Raw genomic sequence first — 25,000 nt, forward strand, 5'->3', positions numbered from 1 at the left:
TTCTCGTGTTCTTTGAATTGAGAAACACCGAAAGTTATTCTTCTTCTTCTTCACGTGTTTTTAAAAAGCAGTCTGAAGTCTGCCGGTGCGAGGAGTACGACACCAACCCCCAGTGTGCCAGTTGCATTGTGGGAAATGGAGGCCTCACATTCTGTGGTAGCCGAGCATCAAAGGGCCGTAGAGTTTGTTTTTACTTTAGGTTTCTGACTCTTCTGATATTATACTATATTGCATATTTTAGGATTTCTTTAGATCCTTCAGCGCATTTGGGATTTTATTAAAACATTCTTAGATACGTTTTCTAAATGCCATTTAACGTTAACAGAACTCAAACGACGCCCTTCGGGTCTCGGGACTAAAGGGCCTGAACACAACACGCGAGTCGTTGCTTCACTGTGATTGGCTGACGCACCTCGGGGCGCACGGGGTCCTCGATGCCCACCACGGCGATGCAGGTGAGGCCGGTGAGGATGTGGGCCTCGTCCTCCCAGTCGGGCTCTCCGTCGGCGGCGCTGAAGTCTCTGTAGGCGAGGCAGATGGTACGCAGCCCCTCCGACGCCATCGGCTCAATCACAGTCCTCACCAGGTCGTCCCGGCTCCGGGGCTTAAAGGGTCGGGCCTGGCCGCTGCTGGACAGGATCTTACAGCACCTGGCCACACAGGGAGCAAGAGTCACGTGATCGTCACCTAACCGGCGGCCGTGTGTGTGTGTGTGGGGGGGGGGGGGCCTACTTCCTGAGCAGGATCTCGGAGGCGCCCTTGCTGAACATGCGGTAGCTGCCGTCGTGGTTCCTCAGCACGGTGCTCATGGACTTCCTGGTGGAGTTGAAGGTGTAGACCTTGAAGAGGCTCTCCTCGGGGAACTGGTTGCGGACGGTCTGGTAGTCGCGCTGCAGGCTGAGGGACAAGCCCAGTAAGGCACATTCCGTCTTGTTCCCCACCTGGCGAGCCAGCCCGCCCTCCTTCTCCGGAGGCTGCGGAGGAAGGTGAAGACGATCAGCCTCTCCACACGTTGGATCTTCAACGGCTTCCCCTGACCTACGGGAGGCCCCGCCCCCAGGGGGCTTCTGCCCACTTGTTCAAAGTCAAGCACATCAAATCCATCAATCCAAATGAACAGACGAGTGAACAAAGGATGCTCTGTGCTCTGACCACACGAGTCCCGAGCCGCTCTTCTGTTTTTAGAGCTCACCATAATCTTGGTGGTGTAGGCGCAGTTGACCCCGATGCCCTGGACCAGTAGGTCTAGGGCCGCGGCGGCCACCTGGCCCGGCTCCGGCAGCCGGCGGTAGAAGTGTCCCGCGATGTGGGCCTGCACCACCGTCATGCGGTTCATGGTGAGCGTGCCCGTCTTGTCGGAGCAGATGGTCGTGGCGTTGCCCATCGTCTCGCAGGCGTCCAGGTGACGCACCAGGTTGTTGTCCTTCATCATTTTCTGCGCAGCGACCAAAAATGACATCAGAACCAGGTGACACAGGTCGACCAATCGGTGTCCAGGACTTTAAAACAATTTTCCATTTTGTGAAATCTCGGTGTAAACATAATAAAGTGATAAACTGTGGTATTTAAACTAACAAAGAGAATTCCAAAGCATCCAGTAAATAACCTTAAATGACACAAATGAATGAGACAATAGTTTCGATTAAAAGAATAAAACATTTGTCTTTTCAGTTACGGTTACCTGTGAGTGTGAACGAGCGTACGCCGGCTTTATATTTCGAGCGTCATTTCTTTTATAAGCATGTTCATGATTTAAAACTCAAAACATGTGAATATGACACATTTCCATGACTTTTCCAAAACTTGTAGAACGGTTCTTCCACATTTCATGAGACGTGGTGTTTTTACAGAACCATCTAGAAAACAACAGACCTTCACGGAGTAGGCCAGGGAGATGGTGACGGCCAGAGGGAGCCCTTCAGGCACGGCCACCACCAGCACCGTCACGCCGATGATGAAGAACTTGACGAGGAGCTGCACGTAGACGGGCACGCACTCGGAGCTCCAGGCGACGCTCTGCAGCCAGAAGGTGTCGACGGCAAAGCGAGCGATGAGGATGACGACGGTGATGAAGGACATGAACAGACCTGGAGACAGAGAGGGGCCGAGGCGTTCAGGGACCTGATGTCGAGGAGGCCTGCGCTCCCTCTCCTCCGTCCGTACCCGCTTTGCCGATCTGCATGGCCATTTTGGTCAGCTTCCCCTGGAGGACCGACTTCTCCCTCTTCGGCGCGTTCTTCTTCTTCTCCGGCCGCCCGTCCTCGGTGAAGGGCTGCACCTCGGTCGCTCCGTCCAGGTTCGCTCCTGCGGAAGAACGCAGAGTCGGCAAAACGATGAGACTTTGAGTGGCGCGCAGCTATATCTGTACGGGTTATTAAATGGTGATCGGTTGACAGAATTGCTTCTGCGGACGTTTGGGTCCGAACAGCTTCCCAGGAAAAGGAGAGCGTGGTCGACTGAGATGAAGAACAAGAGAGTGGCTGAAGCCCTCTTCATCGTCAGGAGCTTCATCCTGTAACTCAGCAGAGGAACACGGAGGAACAGCTGATTGTGATTTATGATCCAATAAGCCATTAAAAACAATTAGAGGTAAAAGTCCGTGCTTGGATGTCTGTCTGTGGTAAACGACACAGTCACCCAGCAGGACCTGAGGATGACGATGATGACGATGAAGATCATGTCAGTGTGCGGGACACACCGCATGGCCAGAGGGCGGGGCTACGATGTGTCGGCTTCACATCCAAACTAACTAAGTAACAAGCAGATTGCATCCTCTCCGTAAACAGCTCATCACACACTCTGTAGCTGCGTGGCAGGAGTTAGAGTGTATGCAGGTGTGTGTGTGTGTGTGTGTGTGTGTGAATGTGTGTGTGTGTGTGTGAGTGAGAGACCATGCTGATCCCAGCTCAGTAAAGAGGTTATTAGTGGACATGGAGGCATCGGCAGCAGGAGAAGAAAGGTTGATAATCTGCTCGGTCTTAATCACCATCAACAGAGTCAGGAGGAGCACCTGGACCACGGGGACCAGGAAGGAGACTCCGGCAGGGGGAACCGAGGCCTCAGACCCTGATCTCAGGAAGGAGACTCCGGCAGGGGGAACCGAGGCCTCAGACCCTGATCTCAGGAAGGAGCTTTGACCGCCTCTCATGACCAACCGACAACTTTTATAATGGATCGGTTGAACCGGAACCTGACAGCAACAGCAGAGACGACGGTAACCCTCAGACAACAACAACAACAACAACAACAGAGTTAGAGTCCTTGAGCTGGACTTTGTGGGACAATAAATCTATGAGTCTATGTATATTTATGATTAGGTTTATGATTGGCCATGTCTCCAGTTATACGCTGTGAACAGGTGTCAATGGTTCCATCTCTGTCCGCGTGTCCTTGAGCAACACGCTTCATCCTCAGGGCTGTGCCATCAGTGTATGAGTGTCATGTGGTGTAAAAGCTCTTTGTGTGGTCCGAAGGATACAAGTCCATTCAGACTTCACCTGACCCGCTGAAGATGCATCAGCATCGTTTCTTCTGCCCGTGGAGATAAACCATACATTCATGCCAAATAAACAGAGATATATTAGAACCAGAATACACCTGAATATTGATACGTTGGTACCAGACTGAGATCAAAAAGATCTATAAAGGGATGGAGGATGACATCATAGCGCTTACACACGTATTGCAGGGTAACAGACAGAAATCAAGTCTTCCCGTCATGGTTCCACCAGGCGCCGCTGCAGCCTGGTGGTCGCTGCAGGGACTACATGCCCCGTTCTAGTTGAATCCCTTTGATCCCCTCAACTTACTTTTCTTGCCCTTCTTGTCTTTCTTCTTCTCCTCCTTCTCCTTTTCCTTTTTCTTGGCTTTCTTGACCTTCTCCTCAGCATCAGCGCCACCGTCCTCACCGGCAGCCAGCAGCTTGAAGATGATCCCAGACTGAGAGTTCTCACCGACCGCGGTGACCAGCATCTTGCCTGAGCCCTCCATCACATGGGTACCTGAGAGAGAGAGAGAGAGGGGGGAGACAGAGAGAGGGAGAGAGAGGGAGAGTGAGAGAGAGAAAGAGAGAGAGGGGGAGACAGAGAGAGAGAGGGGGGAGGGAGGGAGAGAGAAAGAGAAAGAGAAAGGGGGAGACAGAGAGAGAGAGAGAAAGAGAGAGAGCGAGGGAAGGAGACACAGAGAGAGAGAGAGAGAGAGAGCGAGGGAAGGAGAGACAGAGAGGGAGACAGAGAGAGAGAGGTTACCCACTGCAGGGGTTCTCCCAGTGGGTCTCTTATGAAACGCAGAGAAGGTGAAACCTTCACTGAGTGTCTCTACTTGTCCTAATCGTCTCTACTCATTTTATTGGGCGTGTTTTTCTCGACACAGGACACCTGTTGCGAGTCTTAACCCCCCCACCAGAGAGAGAGTCACCTGACAGCAGCACGGGGTCTCCGTCCACGGCCTTCTTGACGTGGTCAGACTCTCCGGTCATGGGGCTCTCGTCAATCTTCAGGTCGTTGCTCTGGATGAGGACTCCGTCGGCGGGGAGGAGGTCACCTGGAACACAGGGAACACCGGCTCACACACACAGGGCGCGATGCTGTCGTCACATGACGAGTGGCGGGAGAGAAGACCAGTCACATTGTGACAGAGCGATGTTGAGACCTAAACGGTCTGGTTTCAGAACGGGAGCGCGGGCCGTGTGATGATCACCGCTGGTCAATACGAACAGGTGAAGATCGTCAGTCGCCTGAGAGAATTGAGAAATACAACTCGCTCCATAACATTTGAAGATGTTCAGTCGTGAACTTCATTCACTGCATTAACTTGAACCACTGACAGTAAGTGTGTCTTTAAACTGAAGACGAGCTCAAGGCTGCAGCTGGATCAGATCTGATGTTTGTTGCTCTCTGGGACCAGGACTTCAGTTCTGATACCTAAACACTTCTTTTGATATCTTACTTTTAGAAATAACATGTGTGTCTTCAAAACCCTTTGTTATTGAACCTAAAGATATGAATAAAGTGAAACAATGAGATTGTGCCTCTAATCGACCACCGGGTGCCTCACCGTACTTGACTTGAGCGATGTCCCCGACCACGAGCTCCGACACCTTGACCTGCAGCATCTGGCCCCCTCGGACCACGCTGAACTTCTGCTCCTGCTCGATGTGGCTCTGGAGGCCGCGGAACTGCTTCTCCTTGCTCCAGTCGTTGAAGGCCGTCACCAGGACCACGCAGACCACCGACAGCAGGATGGCGGCGCCTTCGATCCAGCCGGCCTCCGCCTCCCCGTCGTCGCCCCCGCCGCCGGCGGCCGAGCCGCAGTCTGAACGCAGCAGTGTGACGGGATGCATTTTGAGTGTGGATGCGAGTGTGTGTTCTGAGACTGAAAAGGTAGGCTCCTGCTCACTTGGACAAAGTGGGTGACAGTTTAAAATGTGTGAACTCACTCCTTCTTTCAGCTTCGGGCGGGCTGTAGAAAGACAAGCCGAGTGAAATGATGGCCGCCACCTCCAGGATGATGAGCGTGGGGTCCTGCAGGGCTTCCCACACCAGCTCCAGAAAGGTTTTGGCTTTTTTGGGAGGGATGACGTTGGACCCGAACACCCGTCTCCTCCTGTCGATGTCCTCAGAGTTTCCATCTAAACCTGCAGACACACACACACACACACATCAGCGTCCTGCTGGGTCCCTGGAGAAGTGCTCAGCGTCTGTGTGACGTCACGTCTTTGGATCCTAAATCATGCTCAAGTTCTGAGTGCCATCATTGACACACGGACGCATCACTTGAAGATGAGTCAAATAATCGGGCCGTCCCGACCACTTTTCTTTGTCTTGTACTTTGTAGAGTTAGTTTCAACGATCGCAAACCAGGCTCTGCTCTGCAGGAACGCGTCTAAAGTGGCGTAGATGGAAAGGTTCTTTCCTCCTTCTGTCCACGATGCAGCAGCAGCAGCACAGGGCAGCATGTGTCAGCCCGCTGCCCTGTGCTGGACAGACACGCTCAGGAAGCGCTCACATAGGGGGTGGGCTGCACAGTATCACGTTTCACAGTTTAAAGCCTGTGTTAATTGTTCATTATCTCTCTGTGATGCTGTGAAGTGTTTCCATGTGACCAGGGTGGCTCGCTAGTTCCCTTTCATCTCTCCCTGGTCCTACTAATCCAGCAACGGGGGAGGGAGGCGTTACTGTGGAGCCAACGGGGCGCTGCAGATCCGCATCACGCTAAACTCTCAGCCCGCCCACTTTTTAGCAGCCCAATGAAACGAGAGGGATTTGCTTTAAATCCCTCCTGTAACGACGCCGCTCACAGTGACGTCACAGGGCACGAGCTGAAGGCTCCAACGGGCGTTTCACTGGGACGCCGACGGCTTTGAAATGCCTCTGAAAAAGGGAAAACAAGTATTCCATCACTACAGCGAAGGAAACAAGACAAGCTGAATGACATCACACGCTGTTCTGAGTTTGATTGAATTCAAGGCAACACACACACCGTACGCCCGCCGGCCGACCACTCTATAGCCCAGGATCACAAATAACAAACTCCCCTCAGAGGGCTTCAGTCTGTACACAGAGACGTCCCTGACCTTTGACCTCACATCGGATCAGAAACAACTCCCAAGAAATAGAAACAACCCTTTCACAGGGAAAAGGATGAGGACCCCTCTCCCTCCACAGGCCGCTCTCCTCAGACATTGTTGGTGTAAGAGTGTTGTTGTGGTGTGTGTGTGTGTGTGACGGTGCTGTGTGTGCTTCCTCTGGGGAGCAGGGGGACATGTCGGGACGCGCTCACGTCCCTCTGGACTCGTTCCGCCCCACTGGGTTTCTAACCCGCCGCCTCTCTTGGATGGAAATATAAAATATAAAACCCGGCGAGCGGCGAGCGTGCCCTCTGCTCTCAGGTGAGTGGATTCCCCTGGAGGTTAATTGATCTGACCCCAGCTGTCGCCACACAGACACATAGAGAATTAAAACGCTGTGATGGATTCCCCCCCCATTGATTTCAAGCTGCTCGTGACATTTTGCCTCCCTCTCTGAAGGTGTTTACCAACGAGTGTATGCAAGACGGACAGACAATGAATTAATGAGCAGGAGGGAAATGTCAAGGGGCAGACCGACTGTTCCCAGGTCAGCGTGGGACACATCACGGCCACCGTCTGGAGTCGCCACGACAACAACAACAACAACGTGTGGATCGCTGCAGCGGTTACGTCTCTTGAAGTGAAACCACTGAAGCAGGGAAAGCAAACGGTCTGAACCGCCGTCTCACCACAGGGTTTAAGATCAGCCCATGAAGTGAAAGCTTGAAACTCGTGCGGCCGACCGCTGACCCACCGGACCCCACCGGACCCCACCGGACCCCACCGGACCCCACCGGTCCCCACCGGACCCCACCGGACCCCAGCCTCCAGCAGAGGTCAGGTCATGAGGAAGAGCAGTGAGCATCCCTGCCTACATTGATTCCTGTTGGATGGCCACTCAGCCAGATGAGCTCCCTGTTAGGATCTCTGTCTCCCCTGCTGTTTTTCTCCTCTGTTGTCCCCTCCTCTCCTCATGTGTGTTGTCGTTGTGCCATGTGCTTTTGTTTTTGTCTCACCACGCAGTTTCCCTCCTCCGAACTCCGCCCACTGTCACGCCTCCCTCCAGAAGAGCCAGCTGGGGCTCATCTCACCTGATCATCTCCAGCTGGCTTAAATACCCGGTCTTGCTCTCTGGCAGGTCGTTGGTTTACCAACCCGAAGCCAGTCCGTACGGCCACTCGCCCTGTGAGGTCTTCTTCCCGTCGTTACTCCGTAACCTGTACTTTGTTTTTGTTCCCGCTCAGTGTAGAGACACGGTCGTCACCTGAGCGAGGAGCCAACTTTAACTATATTTCCCTTTTATTTGAGTGTTCGGTCGAGCTTCCCTCCCGACCTCGGAGCAAGAGACTTTGGTCCAAGACCCCTGCATTTTTGTTATTCTGTTTTGCCTTGTCCTTGTTTTTGGGAATAAAGAGCTCTGGTTGAAGTCAAGCTGTTGTCAGTCTGCGTTTGGGTTCAATCTCCATACCAACACATAACACTCCCTCAGTTCATGTTTCTGTTCCAGTGCCACCGGGCGCTTTGCACCACTGGTCAGATTCAACAAGAAAGGGGATTTAAAGTCCATCGTAGGACATCTGTCAGCACATATAAAGTGATTTGGGAGCTTTCTCATCAGCGAGTGGAATAAAGTGGCTGAGCTCAGGTCTGGTAAACCAAGAGTCTGGGTTTTATTTTGTCTGTTTTATTCCATGACTATTTGGCCAACGATGGCATCGTTTGAGCCAAGAAGCAAAGCAGAACACGACCGCCTCGATGTGGCATCAAGTGACAGGAAGAGACAATTTAATCGCAATTATTTGCACGACAACTAATCCTGGATTAAATGTCCATGACCGTGCCGCCGTCGGCACAACAGCACGAGCAGCGCCGACAGTTTGCTGTTTTTGAATTCATTTTTGCCCGCTGACAAGGGGGCGCACACACACACACACATGGGGCAGGGACTTGGTGGCGATTGTCTCCTGGATTTCCCTGAACAGACGTTTTCTCCACCAAAGCCACTCGAGAGTGAAGTCAGCGTGGCGGTCGCACTGAGGGCGGTGGGGATTCTTTGTTAGACTCCTCCTACAACGCGTCGTTCCCTTCCCAGAAGCACCAGCGGCGCTCTCCTGTGGAGCCGCTGCGATGTGTGTTGTTGTTGGAGTGTCGCTGCTGCTACATCTTTGAGTTTAAAGAAAAGATCACTTTCTTTCCCCCCTCATGAATTCAGTCTGCACCGGCCTCAGACCACCGCAAAGCATCATGGGAGTAATGTAGAAGGAAACAGCATTTCTCTCATTATTATATGTCTGAAAAAAGCCTAAATAGTCTTCACATGGGATGCTTCAGGTAGTTTCCTTCTGATCACGTGTCTTTCATCATGACCTCATAAACATCACAGATATTATGTTCAGTTGACTTTCAGTGACGGTGGTAACTAAAATGTTTAATGCCATCACATTTCAGTTCCACAGTGAAGCAGACCATCTCCGAGATGAAGTGTCCTTCTCTTGACTCTCAAGCCGTTTCCGTCCAGCAGCCTCAGAAACGACAGCGTGACGTCACGGCGTCCTCAGACTGTGTCACTGCGTCCCGAAGCTGAACACGGAGCGGACCGACGGGGCCGAGGGACACGCTCGACTTTGGCCATCGCGCAACAGCCTCAGGGCTCCAGACTGCGACCAAATGGTCGCATTTTGCGCCTAAAATTAGACACAGTGCGAGTAAATTTTTCATCAACTCGCGCATGCGCGACCAGTAAATTAGCAGATTTCTTTTTTTTGTTATTAAATATTTTTGTTGCTGACAAACTTGTTCTACACTTCAGCCCACTATAGTTAGCGGTAATGCCTGAATGACTGGTTTGCTAACCGACATTAACTCCAGAAGAAGAAGAAAGGAGACGAAAACCGAAGAAGAAGGCTGGCCTGTGTGTGAGCGCGGGGGGGGGGGCACCGCAGCGGAGACGCAACGAGGGCGAGGGCCGCAGAGTGAGAGGTCAGAGGGGATCCTCACCACCGAGCGGCGTCCCCGTCCCCCGAGTTGAATCTCTGGGTCGACTCAGCCGACTCTCACATGTCTGAGCCGCTATAGACTGATGCTCACGGTAAACACATTCCATCAGGAGCGCGCGAGGATTTTGATCACGTTAGCGGAAGGATTTAAGTGACAACATCCGGTTTTGCAAAGATAGCGGAAAGAACCACGTGAAACAACATCCGTTTATCAAAATAAGATGTCGACAAATCATATACGAACATATAAAAGTAAACAATGAACTGATGTTGTATCTTTATAGATAGTTTCTGAGATTTAGCTTAAATTATGCGAACATTAAAACATTTTTACTGTACCAAGGAAGAGTTTATAAAAATTAGTCAGTCTTTTGTATGTTAAGAAAAGTCCTGTATATAGATTTCCCCAAGAGTTCCAGGAAATGAATGATGCAGATGTGTTCCATACATATCTCAAATCCCCTACAATAGCAATCAAACAATTTTAATGTATCAATTAGGATATTTTTCAAAGTAAAAGTCCGAAATGTTTAAAGAAATCGGTAATTTCTTTAATGTTTGAGTTGCTTTATATATGTATTTCCTCATAGTCCTCATAGCAATAATGCTACACAATAAATAGAATGCTTCAATCAACACCGTGATCGGTATTATCGGATCGGCAGATACTGATTTCAGTGATCGGTGATCGGCAGATACTGATTTCAGTGATCGGTGATCGGCACCAAAAACCTGATCGGTGCATCTCTAGAAACCAACAAATGTTTTGATTGGCCACATCGGTGCAACATGCACATGCTCAAGGTATGTTTTCTCTTAAAATATGTTTAAACTCAATACAGTAACTTCTGAAGAGTTCTCTGTTGTGAATGTTTTGCAGTTCGTGAAGGCAAACAGGCATAAGATTGTATATTGTCAAATTATTTATCAGTAATACAGTAAAAATGATGGGAAAACTTTGCAAGTCGATTTATAGTGTGTCAGGGTTTTTCCTGCAGAGAAAATTTGGGCGCGCGCCTAAGCCGTTTTCCCGAGCGCCTAAGGCAAAAAAAAGGATGAAAATTACAGAGTGGCGGGTGGAGATTTCACCCTGTTCTAATGGTAGGGGAAACACTGGAGTTGATAAGCGTGTCTTCTTGTCTGATCAATACACAACTGTGAGGTGCGTGAATGGACCGAGCGGCCAGCTGCTGATCACTCACTCAACAACTCGACTTGCACGAATAGACGGTGCGCGCGCAGCGCGCAAACATTTTTTTTGGGGAGCACCGAAGACCCATTTTGACCCAGGAAAAACCCTGTAAGTGCGCCCCTAAATTTTCTGCTTGCGCCCCTAAAATATTAAGTTAGGGGCCACTGTGCTCCTAGTAAAAAAAGTTAGTCTGGAGCCCTGAGCCTGAACAGGAGGCGTGGCCTGGCCCGGGGGGCGGGGCCTGTGAGTCAACATCATTAAATAGCAGAGTAACAAACCACATTCAGAGCGTCGCGCCGCCTGCGGCCGAGCTCGAGTCGAGCTTTGCGTTCACCCGAGGAAGAGCTCTTCACGTCTTTACCTTGGACAGGTGAGGTTCTCAGCCTGGCGCACAGTCCGGCCACGCCTCCGTAGCTGCTGGTGATCTTGTTCACGGAGACTTCTCCTCTCAGCTCCATGAGGACGCACAGCTCCTTCAGCGAGCAGCCGAACTCGGCCTCGCGGTCGGCCTCGGCGTGCCGGCCGGGCTTGGACCCCCGAGCAGAGTCGTTTGCCATGTCTCCTTCCTCTCGGGCTCGACGGAGGCCTCCCGGAAAACACACTCAGTGGTCGGGTGCAGATGTGGCCTGACGGGGACTCTGTGACTGGAGGGAGGAAGAACAGTCGAGTCATTTCAGAGACCTCTGGGATCACAAATAACAACACAACCCCCTCAAGGGGAGCGCCGGCACCAAGGTCACGACTTTGTGTCGGGGCTCATGGTGACATTCACATTACACACGGGGTTTAAAAGACTCAATATATTTAGATCAGATCTAGACGAGTATAGAAGACTTTCTCTGGCAACAATATGATGCCAATAAAGAGGGATTTAATTTAATGACATTTTATTTGGATAGCCCGATATCAAGAACAACATACGACCCCCGTCCCACCACCAAGACAAGGTGAACTCATCCTAGACTAAAGACTGCTGTCACGTTTTGCTCCACAGACCATTTTGGAAACAGGATTCCAAATGAATTTGGCTTCGTGAACATTTGTTGAACTGAACGGAAAATGCGTCAAATACATTTCTACTTCATATACCAGACCCTTGCGGGCACAGTGCCTTGCTCGAGGGCAGCAGCAGCTGTAGTAAATCAAGAGCGATCGAGGCAATAAGCGACCTGAGTGCAGACGGCGAGCAGGTAAACATGTCGAGGTGCTCAGCTTCGGAGCTCCTGGTCAAACCACTCCTGAGCCTGGAGATCCAACATGGCCGTTCAGAAGGGAACAGCTCATCTAGAGTGTTGGTTGACTTTGAACAGACGGGGAGCGTCGGGCCGGCTGGTGGGTGCACTCGCAGCCTTTATGTGTGTGTGTGTGTCCCTCACAGGTGTGACCTCTGTGCCTTCAACTGTAATCTGTGTCAATCAGTCAGCCGAGGCTTAATCTGAGCGAAGAAGAAGAAGAAGAGTTGGAGGGTTAGGAGCTGGAGTTGTGTCTTGTCACACTGGTGGACAGATCTTTCTGAACATAACCCGCACCTCATAACCGATGGTCCAAAACACACACACACACACACACACACGCAAACTTCCCGACAGGAACCCCAGCGTGTGTACATGGTCCCCTTAGAGATGCTGCGGCATGTTCTTCTTCTTCATGTGGTCCAGTAGAACCTGACCCAGCAGCTTGTGGACCAGTAGAGCCTGACCCAGCAGCTTGTGGACCAGTAGAGCCTGACCCAGCAGCTTGTGGTCCAGTAGAACCTGACTGTGGCAGCTGTCCCCAATCTGGCCTCGGCTGCTGGCTGGTTGACAATCAGTCAGCTGCTCTGACTGAGTGGCAATCAGTCAGCAGCCGATGCTGCTTGTATAAAAGGGCAGCAGAGCTGGAGGGAGAGGAGGAGTGAGCAGAGGCGCATGTTTTGCGGTCTGCTTGGTGTTGTGTTTTGTGAAATAAAACACAACACTGACCCAGCAGCTTGGTCCAGTAGAACCTGACCCAGCAGCTTGTGGACTGAACCGGAGCAGCGCTGGTGAAACATTTGTCGTCCCTGAGGAGAACAAGGGCTTTACTCACAGAAGCTTCCCCCATCGCCTCCTGTTAGCAGCAGGTATGAGCGGCGTCCCCCTGGCGGCTCCAGGAACAGCCCATCACCCGAGCCCCCGCTCCTCGGTCTGCAGCGTGCTCCCGGACCAAAGATCTACTCCCAAACTCGTCTCAGAAATGCAGTTTGACCTTCAGGAAGCTCACGGCCGCGAGCGAGCGCTCCATCGGAGAGAAACAGGAGCTAAATGATTATCAGGAAAGCCTCCCTTAATCTAATTAGACAATGTGTGGGCTGAGCGTCGGGAGGCAGCTGCAGTCTGCTCCCAGACACACACTCCACTGCACTCTGAGCTCCGCCTGCTGGAGGACCGTGATCCAGGGGCCAGGAACCCTTTTGACTGGGAGAGCCATAAAGGCCAAATGTTTCTCAATATATTTCATTGAGAGCCATATAGTATTTTTAACGTGTAATAAATTAAATATGTCTTGCTTGTAATGCGACTTCTGGTGCTGCATGATGCTACGGGGGGGGTGCAGGTGACTTTTTCTTTGCTCCGCCCCGAGACGGCGAGCCGAGAAGTGTTCACGCGACACGTAGACAGAATGACATGCTGCTGTAGAGACGACCAACAACACACGGCTGTTTAGTTAATGAAGTTTAATAAAAGAACAAAGACGTCTTTAAGAAAAGGGACCTACAATTATTTCTGTTGTAACTTGCCGCGATAGAGAACATTACAGGGTGGCAGGCGGAGATTTTTTTTTTTTAACTCAAAATTGTCTGGGAGCCATATGCCGTCACCGGAAGAGCCAGATATGGCTGGAGCCAGAGGTTCCCACCCCTGATATAGACAGAGAGACGAGGTACACCTGCTGGGGGGAGAGGACCATGACCCAGACAGAGAGACGAGGTACACCTGCTGGGGGGAGAGGACCATGACCCAGACAGAGAGACGAGGTACACCTGCTGGAGGGAGAGGACCATGACCCAGACAGAGAGACGAGGTACACCTGCTGGGGGGAGAGGACCATGACCCAGACAGAGAGACGAGGTACACCTGCTGGAGGGAGAGGACCATGACCCAGACAGAGAGACGAGGTACACCTGCTGGGGAGAGGACCATGACCCAGACAGAGAGACGAGGTACACCTGCTGGGGGAGGACCATGACCCAGACAGAGAGACGAGGTACACCTGCTGGGGAGAGGACCATGACCCAGACAGAGACGAGGTACACCTGCTGGGGGAGAGGACCATGACCCAGACAGAGACGAGGTACACCTGCTGGGGAGAGGACCATGACCCAGACAGAGAGACGAGGTACACCTGCTGGAGGGAGAGGACCATGACCCAGACAGAGAGACGAGGTACACCTGCTGGGGGGAGAGGACCATGACCCAGACAGAGAGACGAGGTACACCTGCTGGAGGGAGAGGACCATGACCCAGACAGAGAGACGAGGTACACCTGCTGGAGGGAGAGGACCATGACCCAGACAGAGAGACGAGGTACACCTGCTGGAGGGAGAGGACCATGACCCAGACAGAGAGACGAGGTACACCTGCTGGAGGGAGAGGACCATGACCCAGACAGAGAGACGAGGTACACCTGCTGGAGGGAGAGGACCATGACCCAGACAGAGAGACGAGGTACACCTGCTGGGGGGAGAGGACCATGACCCAGACAGAGAGACGAGGTACACCTGCTGGAGGGAGAGGACCATGACCCAGACAGAGAGACGAGGTACACCTGCTGGGGGGAGAGGACCATGACCCAGACAGAGAGACGAGGTACACCTGCTGGGGAGAGGACCATGACCCAGACAGAGAGACGAGGTACACCTGCTGGGGGGAGAGGACCATGACCCAGACAGAGAGACGAGGTACACCTGCTGGGGACCACCAGGTAACCGCCTAGCAACCCTCCAGCGGGGGCCGGTCTTCAGAGCTCACTGCATTCTGTTGTTTTGTTTTGACACTCATAAAAAACTATCACGCACTTTCCCTTCCCCCACCTTCTGAGCAGCACTGATGTTGGTTGACGTCAGGTGGCGCACACACACACACACACACACACACACACACAGGGTGTCTACAGGAATAAACCAGTGAAATTTAAGACTTTTTAAGACTTTTTAAGACGTCTAAATAAAATTTAAGACCTAACGTACTAAGGAAATATACATTAATCTAAATTAATTAATTCAAAGTAAACACACTGATGTCTGTTCAAAATGAACAGTATGGTGTAATGCAAAAGGATAACACAAATGTCATTGCTGTTGTAAATTATATTTATTAATACAACATTTTCAGAACATTTAGGTCCCATGAACAAATGTCTATAAAATCAAGTAAATATATTTTTAAAATACGTGCAACATAGTTCCTTTTGAACAAAAAAATCTATAAAATAACATTTCCAGCTGCTTTTAAAATGCAAATACATTTACATAATAGAATGTGTGTGTGTGTGTGTGTGTGTGTGTGTGTGTGAGTTCTCATGTCTCTATGTGATGGATGTTTGTGTCACAGGTTCATACGTCTCCTCCTGAGCTTTTGTGAATATACTAGGAAAACAATCCTTTTCAAACTGTATGAATACAAAAACTTCCAGTTGACATTTGGTCCATTCTCCTGGAAAAAAGAAAGAAAAGGCAGACATTAGCCAACAGTCACCACATCTCTTCATGACACCACTACTTCAGATTAATGTCAGACTGGATCAATATGAATGAAAACTATTTTTACAAATTAAGCAACGTGAGCCATCCCTTGAGCCTAGTGAACACTATGTAGACATATTGACAGGTAAACACTCTACTACCATTCTAAAACTATTTTTAATTAGTCGAATGTGTAGTGCGCCTATGCATCTGTTATTAACTTGACACGAGTAAAGCTTAACTATATGAAACACACTCATATACATGAGGATAGTTAATACATATATTCATGGCAGACTTACTTTGAGGTGCTGAAGTAGGTCCTGGTGTCACGGCCCATGAGCTCCACAGGATCCTGACTGGACCTGGTCACTGAACCGAGAGCACATGAAGTCCAGCTGTCTGCTCACGGTGGTCTGGTCCAGAGTCTCATGGTGGTCTGGTCCAGAGTCTCATGGTGGTCTGGTCCAGAGTCTCATGGTGGTCTGGTCCAGAGTCTCGCGGTGGTCTGGTCCAGAGTCTCATGGTGGTCTGGTCCAGAGTCTCATGGTGGTCTGGTCCAGAGTCTCATGGTGGTCTGGTCCAGAGTCTCATGGTGGTCTGGTCCAGAGTCTCTCGGTGGTCTGGTCCAGAGTCTCATGGTGGTCTGGTCCAGAGTCTCGCGGTGGTCTGGTCCAGAGTCTCATGGTGGTCTGGTCCAGAGTCTCATGGTGGTCTGGTCCAGAGTCTCATGGTGGTCTGGTCCAGAGTCTCGTGGTGGTCTGGTCCAGAGTCTCATGGTGGTCTGGTCCAGAGTCTCATGGTGGTCTGGTCCAGAGTCTCATGGTGGTCTGGTCCAGAGTCTCGTGGTGGTCTGGTCCAGAGTCTCATGGTGGTCTGGTCCAGAGTCTCGTGGTGGTCTGGTCCAGAGTCTCGTGGTGGTCTGGTCCAGAGTCTCGTGGTGGTCTGGTCCAGAGTCTCGTGGTGGTCTGGTCCAGAGTCTCATGGTGGTCTGGTCCAGAGTCTCGTGGTGGTCTGGTCCAGAGTCTCATGGTGGTCTGGTCCAGAGTCTCGTGGTGGTCTGGTCCAGAGTCTCGTGGTGGTCTGGTCCAGAGTCTCATGGTGGTCTGGTCCAGAGTCTCGTGGTGGTCTGGTCCAAAGTCTTGTGGTGGTCTGGTCCAGAGTCTCGCGGTGGTCTGGTCCAGAGTCTCGCGGTGGTCTGGTCTAGAGTCTCGTGGAACAGAATGAAGAACGCGCCGCCCTGTTGGTCTTCGGTGATGAGCTCTTTGTTGCAAGGCGCTGGATTTCCTCCGGTGACCTCCAGCGTTGTAGCGTTGACGTTGTTGCTGGCGGCGGAGCAGCAGCTAGCCCCGCGGGCTGCTGGCGGCCTTCGCTAGTCTCTGTGCTTCTTGCTCTGCTCGTGAGATTCCACCCCTGGAAAGTCTCCCGACACACAACGCAGCTTCAGAAGCATTTCACCGACCGTGACCAGAAACACTCGTTCTTTTCAAGCCGTTGTTGAACTTGCATCCTGCCATGTTTTCTAAACTAGCCGATGCTTCACGTTGTCGGGGATTGATGGGACCGAATACGCGGGGCCCCTTTAAGAGAAGGGGCGTGGCCCCGGTGACAACAGAGACACCGCAGAGCGACCAGAGCAAAACACGGACATGGCGGAACAGATTGCCTCATATTCGTAATAACATGACACCCAAAAAATTTAAGACCAATCCAATCTGAATTTAAGACAATTTAAGACTTTTTAAGGCCTTATTTTTAGGAAAAGCAATTTAAGACTTTAAGACTTTTTAATGCCCCGCAGACACCCTGCACACACACACACACACACAGGTGGATTACAGCACTTTAGAGACAGAGGCGGATTAACTGAACACACACACACACACAGGGTGATATCACTGATTCACATCAGTGTTTTAACACTGAGCTAGTGTGACAAAGTAGTTTACGGCCTCGTTGGAGAACGTCCCCCATGCAGCAGTCTGGCAGAGAGACGTTGCTGCCGCCACAGAGCAATGACAACTCATCGTATTCATGAGTTTATTCTCAGACGCACTGCAGCGTTCAACACTATTGTTCCCGCCAAGCTCGACACCAAGCTCAGAGGTCTAGGCCTGCACTCTACCATGTGCAGCTGGATACTGGACTTCCTGTCGCCGCCAGGTGGTGAGGATCCCTCAGGATGCGTGTTGAGTCATCATCAAGTTTGCTGACGACACAACAGTGTTGGGGCTGATCAGACAGCCTATAGGGAGGAGGTTGGATCACTAGTGGTGCCAGGAGAACAGCCAGAAGACCAAGGAGCTGATCGTGGACTACAGGAAGCGGAGAGGAGAGCACACCCCATCTCCGGTCAGCAGCTTCAAGTTCCCATCTCCGAGGACCTCACATGGACACCACTCACGTGGCCTGTATTTCCGCGACTGAGGAAATTCAACATCCCGCATCCTCAGAACATTCTACACCAGTACCATCGAGAGTGTTCTGACAGGTTGCATCACCGTGGGCACTACAGACATCCTGGACATATACACCGATGCTGAAAGACTATCAAGTGCTCAGGCCATCAGGCTGCTGAACAAGGACTGAGATATTCTGTGAATATCTATGGCCATGGTGTATATTTTACTACATTGTTTATATATATATATTGTATATATATTGTATGTATATACATATATATATATATAGTCTCAAAAAGTGTATATTTTATTACATTGTTTTATATATATATATTGTCATGATGTATATTCTATTACACTGTTTTATATATATATTGTTAATACTTTCTTCTTTTTTGTGTGTGGATATTGTATAGTTTATTCTCATTCTTATTCTTTTTTTAGTCTGCTACTGCTGTCGGGTGTCTTGCACATAAGAATTTCACGAACCGATTATACTTGTATAAAAGGGGATGTGACAATAAAAACTTGAAACTTGAAAAAAAAAAGGCTACGACTCAGAAGGTCATTAAAACAGAGACGGTTATTTAGTGCTAATTCATTAATTTCATCAGGAAGATTAAAGTCTGTGGGAACAAAACTGTTTGATAAATGAATTCTGTGTGAATTGTTCACTCAACGCAGGGCGAGCTGACCTGGGATCAGCTGGTCTGTACAGTGTGTGTGTGGACGACCCCCTTAAAGCCCATATGCACACATATTAGTTTCATAAAGTATCTCTACAGATGTAGACGAGGCCGATAACTCTCCTCTCTCCTGTTTGAGGAAAACTCCCATTTACCACTTTATCCTGTTATTACACAACAAAACCAAGACTTACACCAGCCCTTCTGTTCCATGTGTGTGCCATGCACCGACATTAAAACATTACATCATTCACTAGGCCGCGACATGATAATCTTCATTTTCCAATTATTCAAAATGATATTGCACATTATTCCACATGTTCATTCATAAAAGTTCTTATTTGCTTCCTGGATCATACAAATCAGCCAGGGAAATATGTAAGAAAGTAAAAAAGCTGCCATGCTTGTTTGGATTGAGAAATGGAATATTAATAACTTGGTCTAAAAAGTTGTGGATAATATAAGATTCATCAAGTCAAACCACATTATTGGGGATTTTATTAAGTACTATTAACACAGATTAATACTATAATGAAAGTTGTCTGGAAGAGCAAAACGTGGCAGGAATACTGGGACTGAAGTGTCACAGGGAGAGCTCTTCACAGTATTCAGAAACACGACGGCGTTGGTGGAATATGGAGGAAAGAGATGATCCTCACCCTTCTAAGAATCTCTGTACTGCGTTAACAGATAACAGATATGACAAAGAAAGAAGGGAAATAGTATTTGGAGCAATTGATTCCACAATATTTAATTGGGCAATGTGATAGGAAAGACATCAAAGAAAGCAACTACTCTTCTAGTTATTCACTTTAGAGCAACGGCCATAAAAGAGAGACTTTATTTTTGGTGGTTTTGCTGATTCTCCTGCATATGCAACCCCCGTCCAGCAGGTGGCGACGCGAGTTTTTTACCAATCGCAACACACACAAAACCACAGAAGAAGAAGTGATGCGCGCTGGTACAAGGGGGAGGAGTGGTTCTCGCGCAACTTGTTCACAGCTGATCGTGACGTCACGAGTCAACATGGCGGACTGGAATCGAGGTATTCTTTTTTGTATTATTGTGACACGTACTCGCTTTTAACTAATGCGCATATATCCAGTTCAACGGAGAAGTGAATGACTGTTTGCTTTCTGTCCGACAGCGGGAGGCGGGAACACAACGCGTAGAGACCCTGTTGCCGTCGCTTTCTGACAAGAATACCGCGTCCGGTTCACATTTCTTCCGGTGCTTGAAACAGGACGCGGTGGTCCGGTGGATCTAACCGGTGTTACGGCTTCACTGGCGACTTTTCGCGTAACCTATAACAAGCTGTCCTCGTGACTGCCGCTTGGTCTAATGTTGTCACGAAGTGTCAACCCCTCTCATATACTTAATAATAGATACTTGAACATAGCGGTGTTCACGAGGGCGCGTGTCCGTGTTCTCTGCCCGTCTCCAGCGGCCGTGTGTACCGGCGACGGACCGGACGCGTTGGTTCAAAGTCTCCAGTTAACACGGTCGCGTCCTGAACCGTAACACCGGACCCCCGACACCTAAACGGTAGCTCTGCGGCGGGAAACGAGTCGGCAACTAATTTACGTTATTTGTAATCGGTAACGTTTTTTAAAAGCTGCCGTCGCGTGAGGCGGGCGGTCCGCGGTGGCGCATGACGGTGAGAAACGGGTTGAACCGGAAGAGCCGCCAGTTGAGACCGTTTGGAATCTGCCACCGAGAGAAACGTTACGTTGATTCTGACGTTACAAACGTGATATTTAATGGTTATTACTATTTAATAGTTATAGTATGTTATCACTGTATGTTGCTTGACGAGGAATTACGTGTTATAAAGTAATTTATTCATCAAACACTCCACCAACGAAGTCCGTTTAATGACTAACGGCTGTTTGTTTTTTTACGTGAGCTAATGGTTGACGTTGGATAACGACGCTAGATACCTTAAGTTGTGATAAAAACTTGTCTCACTAAAACCAGTTGACTAGTTCTCTAAACGACACTTATTACTTAATTAAATTAACCTGAAAAAACCATAAATTATATGTAAAAGTTTCTACTTACGTTATGTTCGTGTAGAGATGCGCGGCGACGTCTTTAGGTCGGAGGTTACCGGGGCTTTAAAATCTAACGGGGTTTCCTGCGCGGGAAGCAGGGGTTACGAAAGAACGTCACGGACAACCGCCAAACAGAGGCTGGAAATGACGTAGCAGTTACATAGTTATGTGGAGTTAAGTAGCAGATTATTCAAAAGAAGATAAACATATTAAATACTAGAACAATTTAGAAAGAAATGGTGTCTTATTTCTTTCGAAAAAGATTGTTTTAATTATACCCAAGAAAATATTGTATCGTATTTATCGCATGTCCAGTGGTTTGGGTCCATTTAATTTAAATCCATTCAAAGTGTGAAAAGCCACATTAATTGTGCGTATATTTAATTTGAATCTGTTCAAAGTGTGCTACAGATGGGGCTCAAGACGTTGCTTATTTCTTTTACAAGGTTGTCACTTCCATATTTGTAAATGAATATCATGAATGCAACAGAACCTGCAGAGGACTTTAGACGGAAACAAGTGTCCGCCACAACCGCCGTTACATTTCTGGTGTGTTTGTGCGTTTCCAGGCCACGACTCTGTGGACGACATGCTGGACACTGAGAACAAACGCCTGGCTGAGAACCTGGCCACCAAGGTCTCCAGATTGAAGTCGGTGAGTCACAACCGACAAACACCAATTACACGTTTCACCGTTTTCACTGGTGCATCATCCAGACGGATGCTGTCCCAACACCTGCCATGGCATCATGTTGGGGTGCAGAAACTCACACACATCGACGGAGGGGAAGCTTTACCCAGCATGCCGTTGGTCGGTGTAACATTTATGGCGGCAACCTCCGGTTCTGCTGAGTGAAGCCAATGCTTCATGTCTTAAAGCTGCATTCTCTCTCCTGACCACCAGGGGGCGACTCCTCTGGTTGTATAGAAGTCTATGCTTCATGTGTTAGAGCTGCATTCTCTCTCCTGACCACCAGGGGGCGACTCCTCTGGTTGTATAGAAGTATATAATTCATGTGTTAGAGCTGCATTCTCTCTCCTGACCACCAGGGGGCGACTCCTCTGGTTGTATAGAAGTCTATGCTTCATGTGTTAAAGCTGCATTCTCTCTACTGACCACCAGGGGGCGACTCCTCTGGTTGTATAGAAGTCTATGCTTCATGTGTTCGAGCTGCATTATCTCTGCGTGTGTGTGTGTGTTCATAGAGCTCTCAGCCTACATCAAACAGCATTGATTGATTGATTGATTAATTGGTTACATCGTTCGGAGATGACGTATCAATTATTCAATTTGTTGTTGACTGAAGAAAAAATGTCCAACGACACTCGATGAGATTTTTGAAGAATAAAGTCGGGTGTCCGACGGGGGGGCGCCGGTTTGATTCCCTCCTGGGGAAGCGCTATGAACACACACACACATGCAGAGAGAATGCAGCTCTAACACATGAAGCATAGACTTCTATACAACCAGAGGAGTCGCCCCCTGCTGGTCAGGAGAGAGAATGCAGCTTTAACACATGATCATGACTCCTCTGGTTGTATAGAAGTCTATATCATAACTACTTCTCTCTCGATGACTTACGGTCTTCTTCTATACGCCGTGCTGTTCATTCAGGTTTAAGAGCCTGCGTTTCTTTACTTTTTAACCCTTTTTGATCTGTCTTGTCTCTGAACCCATCAGCTGGCGTACGACATCGACAGAGAGGCTGACGACCAGAACGAGTATCTGGACGGCATGGTGAGCACGTCTGGCCCGGAAAGCAATACTTTATTTCTTTTATTTATAAATATTACTTGTATAATATTACCATAATAAATACAGGCCGACTTCCTCTTCTCCTTGTGCTCGCCAGGACTCTAACTTCCTGAGTGCGACGGGCCTGCTGAGCGGCAGCGTGAAGCGCTTCTCCACCATGGTGCGATCCGGCAGAGACAACCGCCGCATCCTGTGCTACGTGTCCGTGGGCCTGGTGCTGGTCTTCTTCCTGCTCTACTACGTGATCTCCAGGATCCAACGCTGACGGCGGAGATACAAAACAATCGGGGGGGGGGCGAGGTGTTGTGTTGTCATACCAAAGATGTTTATTCAAAAAAACTATAAAAAAAACATGCCTGGATGACTTTTGCTCACATCCGCCGCAGCCAGGATGTCCTTATATGGGCAGAGAGGAGGTGGAGCCTGAACACACCGCGGGTGGGAGAAGAACCAACCACAGCTGATAGCCTCAGGCCCACGCGACGCAGTCGGGGGAAGCGTTGTTCTGAAAGTTGAATCTAGTTTAAAGTTTAAAGTGACAAAATTATTCAGAGAGAAATATTCCAGACTGAAAAACTAAATGCACAGAGTATGAAGTGAAGGAAGGACGCAAACATTAAACACGGAAACTACATGATTATATGTATAAAACAAATGTAATGGAGTGTTATGTTGGGTTTGATGAGCAGTTTTTGTTCAGTGAGTGTTTCCTTCTAGTAATTAATATGAAATGTTGGTACCCGCTCTGTTATCTATATCTTTTTTATATATATATATCTATAAATGTGTGTATATATCAATATGTGAGTGTGTGTATATATATTTATATATACGCACACACAGAGAGGGATAAAAGATATTTCCTTTCTCCATGTGTTTACATTCCAGATGCTAAGCTGCTGAATGTTTATTATTGTTATTAATACACGTGACATACATATAGTTATTTAGGGTCTGGGCAATATGTAAATTAAACTAACAACAATGTATGATAAAAGTCTTCAATAAAAATTTGTATATTTTAAATATCAGAATTGCATGACTCTTGGAGAAGATTATCCTATTCATGGCTGATTACATTTACGGTTTCTTTGTGTAAATATGTGAGTAATAAATGAGTAAAAATACTACAATCCTATTAATTATAGATCATGTCACAGTTGTAATTAATCACAAAATACCAGAGAAAATACTAAGTCCTCAGCGCTAGTTATGATTTAGAAATAACATTTCATAAAACAAGGTGTATATTTTAAAAGGGTCTGAATACTTATGACTGGGATATTTCAGGTTTTCTTTTTTAATAAATTTGCAAACATTTCTACATTTCAGTTTTTTTCTGTCAAGATGGATGATTTTATCTTAATATATACCGCACCTATAGGTGCGGTATATATTAAGATAAAATCATTCTTTATTAGTCCCACAGTGGGGAAATTTACAGGATTTACACCAGCATATATATATATATATATACAGGACTGTCTCAGAAAATTAGAATATTGTGATAAAGTTCTTTATTTTCTGTAATGCAATTAAAAAAACAAAAATGTCATGCATTCTGGATTCATTACAAATCAACTGAAATATTGCAAGACTTTTATTCTTTTAATATTTAATAATTTTTTAATTGCATTACAGAAAATAAAGAACTTTATCACAATATTCTAATTTTCTGAGACAGTCCTGTATATAGAGAGAGAGAAAGACTATTATAGTACTATTATTACATATTAACGTGAAACAATAAAAACAATTCAAACTCAACAGAAATTACATTTAAAGAACAATTGTGTTTGCTGTTTGATAACAGACATCCAAAATATCTATATATAAATATTAGGGCTGTCAATCGATTAAAAGAATAAATAAACAGTTATCCACAATAACTGAAATATTATAGATATTTTTTACTTTTGAATCATTACACATTGACTGGTAAACTGAATTTATTCACGTGAAACAATAAAAACAATTCAATCTTAATAGACAATACATTTAAAGAACATGTTGCTGTTTGATAGAGTCTCTTTATAAATATATGTTCATATTCCCATAGACCTGCGTGCGCATGCGTGTGTATTGGCCGCTGTGGGTCGTTTCGGATCCGCTCGTGTTCTTTCGGTACTCTCCGGCTCATCTCTTTCCGAGACTTCATGCAAAGAAACAAACAGCCGAGCGGCGGACTCTGTCGTCTTTCCCGACCAGCTCGCTTCACTTTTGGACGTTCCCGTTGTTTTTGTACCGACACGTTTAACGGAATACCACGTGTTTACGGTTCGTTCCGAGCTCGTGCGGGACTCGGCGGCGCTCGGACCGCAGCGGGTGCTCGGCCGCGTTCGGCTCTTGTCGTTCGTGTGGCAGGAAATGGACGAAGTGGACTCGGCCACGAAGGCGCTCGGGCTCCACGAACCGCCCCTCGACATGGCGCCGGGGCAGGAAGTGGGCTCGGATACCGAGTCGGAGGCCGAAGTCACCGCGTTGGCGGTGATGGCGGCGCCGGGAAACCTCGACATGGGAGCCGAGTCCCCGCCGAACTCAGACGAGGCCGAGGCGGCGTATGCAGGCGAGCTAGCGGGCCGCCGCCGAGCGGGCTGGCGCTCTAACGCACAGTGGGAGAATAAAAAACAACATGGCGGCCGCA

General features: G+C 48.6%; 3 protein-coding genes and 1 long non-coding RNA gene across 9 annotated transcripts in view; 2 read left to right on the forward strand and 2 right to left on the reverse strand.

The window, feature by feature from the left end:
- Positions 1-13,027, reverse strand: part of LOC130194627 (plasma membrane calcium-transporting ATPase 1-like) — a 20,555-nt gene extending 7,528 nt beyond the window's left edge. For 2 of the 3 annotated variants that reach the window (XM_056415656.1, XM_056415655.1), the window contains exons 1-11: positions 12,824-13,027; positions 11,118-11,400; positions 5,438-5,635; positions 5,056-5,313; positions 4,417-4,542; positions 3,810-4,001; positions 2,164-2,304; positions 1,873-2,087; positions 1,193-1,435; positions 733-974; positions 413-650 (exon numbers count right to left, since the gene is read on the reverse strand). In XM_056415656.1, the coding sequence (XP_056271631.1) occupies positions 413-650; positions 733-974; positions 1,193-1,435; positions 1,873-2,087; positions 2,164-2,304; positions 3,810-4,001; positions 4,417-4,542; positions 5,056-5,313; positions 5,438-5,635; positions 11,118-11,313 (2,049 nt within the window). In that variant the 5' untranslated portion in view covers positions 11,314-11,400; positions 12,824-13,027. The remainder of the gene's footprint in view (positions 1-412; positions 651-732; positions 975-1,192; positions 1,436-1,872; positions 2,088-2,163; positions 2,305-3,809; positions 4,002-4,416; positions 4,543-5,055; positions 5,314-5,437; positions 5,636-11,117; positions 11,401-12,823) is intronic. The other variant, XM_056415654.1, reaches the window with a different exon arrangement.
- A 2,036-nt stretch (positions 13,028-15,063) lies between these two features.
- On the reverse strand, positions 15,064-15,923 carry LOC130194645 (uncharacterized). The gene is made up of 2 exons (XR_008831924.1): positions 15,761-15,923; positions 15,064-15,429 (listed from the first exon to the last, which is right to left on the reverse strand). It is a non-coding gene; the product is annotated as an uncharacterized LOC130194645 (long non-coding RNA).
- A 3,637-nt stretch (positions 15,924-19,560) lies between these two features.
- bet1l (Bet1 golgi vesicular membrane trafficking protein-like) lies at positions 19,561-23,677 on the forward strand. 4 transcript variants are annotated; one of them, XM_056415680.1, is made up of 4 exons: positions 19,561-19,591; positions 21,170-21,255; positions 22,282-22,338; positions 22,454-23,677. In XM_056415680.1, the coding sequence occupies exons 1-4, from the start codon at positions 19,573-19,575 to the stop codon at positions 22,619-22,621; spliced, it is 330 nt and encodes a 109-aa protein (XP_056271655.1). In that variant the 5' UTR covers positions 19,561-19,572; the 3' UTR covers positions 22,622-23,677. The 4 variants fall into 4 exon arrangements, with proteins under 4 accessions (XP_056271655.1, XP_056271651.1, XP_056271654.1 ...); XM_056415676.1 differs by lacking the exon at positions 19,561-19,591 and adding an exon at positions 20,098-20,309; XM_056415679.1 differs by lacking the exon at positions 19,561-19,591 and adding an exon at positions 20,121-20,203.
- Positions 23,678-24,237: 560 nt separating this feature from the next.
- Positions 24,238-25,000, forward strand: part of LOC130194918 (deformed epidermal autoregulatory factor 1 homolog) — a 2,043-nt gene continuing 1,280 nt past the window's right edge. Inside the window, exon 1 of the mRNA XM_056416139.1 lies at positions 24,238-24,922. Coding sequence (XP_056272114.1) covers positions 24,724-24,922 — 199 coding nt within the window. The 5' untranslated portion in view covers positions 24,238-24,723. The remainder of the gene's footprint in view (positions 24,923-25,000) is intronic.

The sequence above is a fragment of the Pseudoliparis swirei genome, chromosome 6, assembly GCF_029220125.1.
Source record: "Pseudoliparis swirei isolate HS2019 ecotype Mariana Trench chromosome 6, NWPU_hadal_v1, whole genome shotgun sequence".
NCBI lineage: Eukaryota > Metazoa > Chordata > Actinopteri > Perciformes > Liparidae > Pseudoliparis > Pseudoliparis swirei.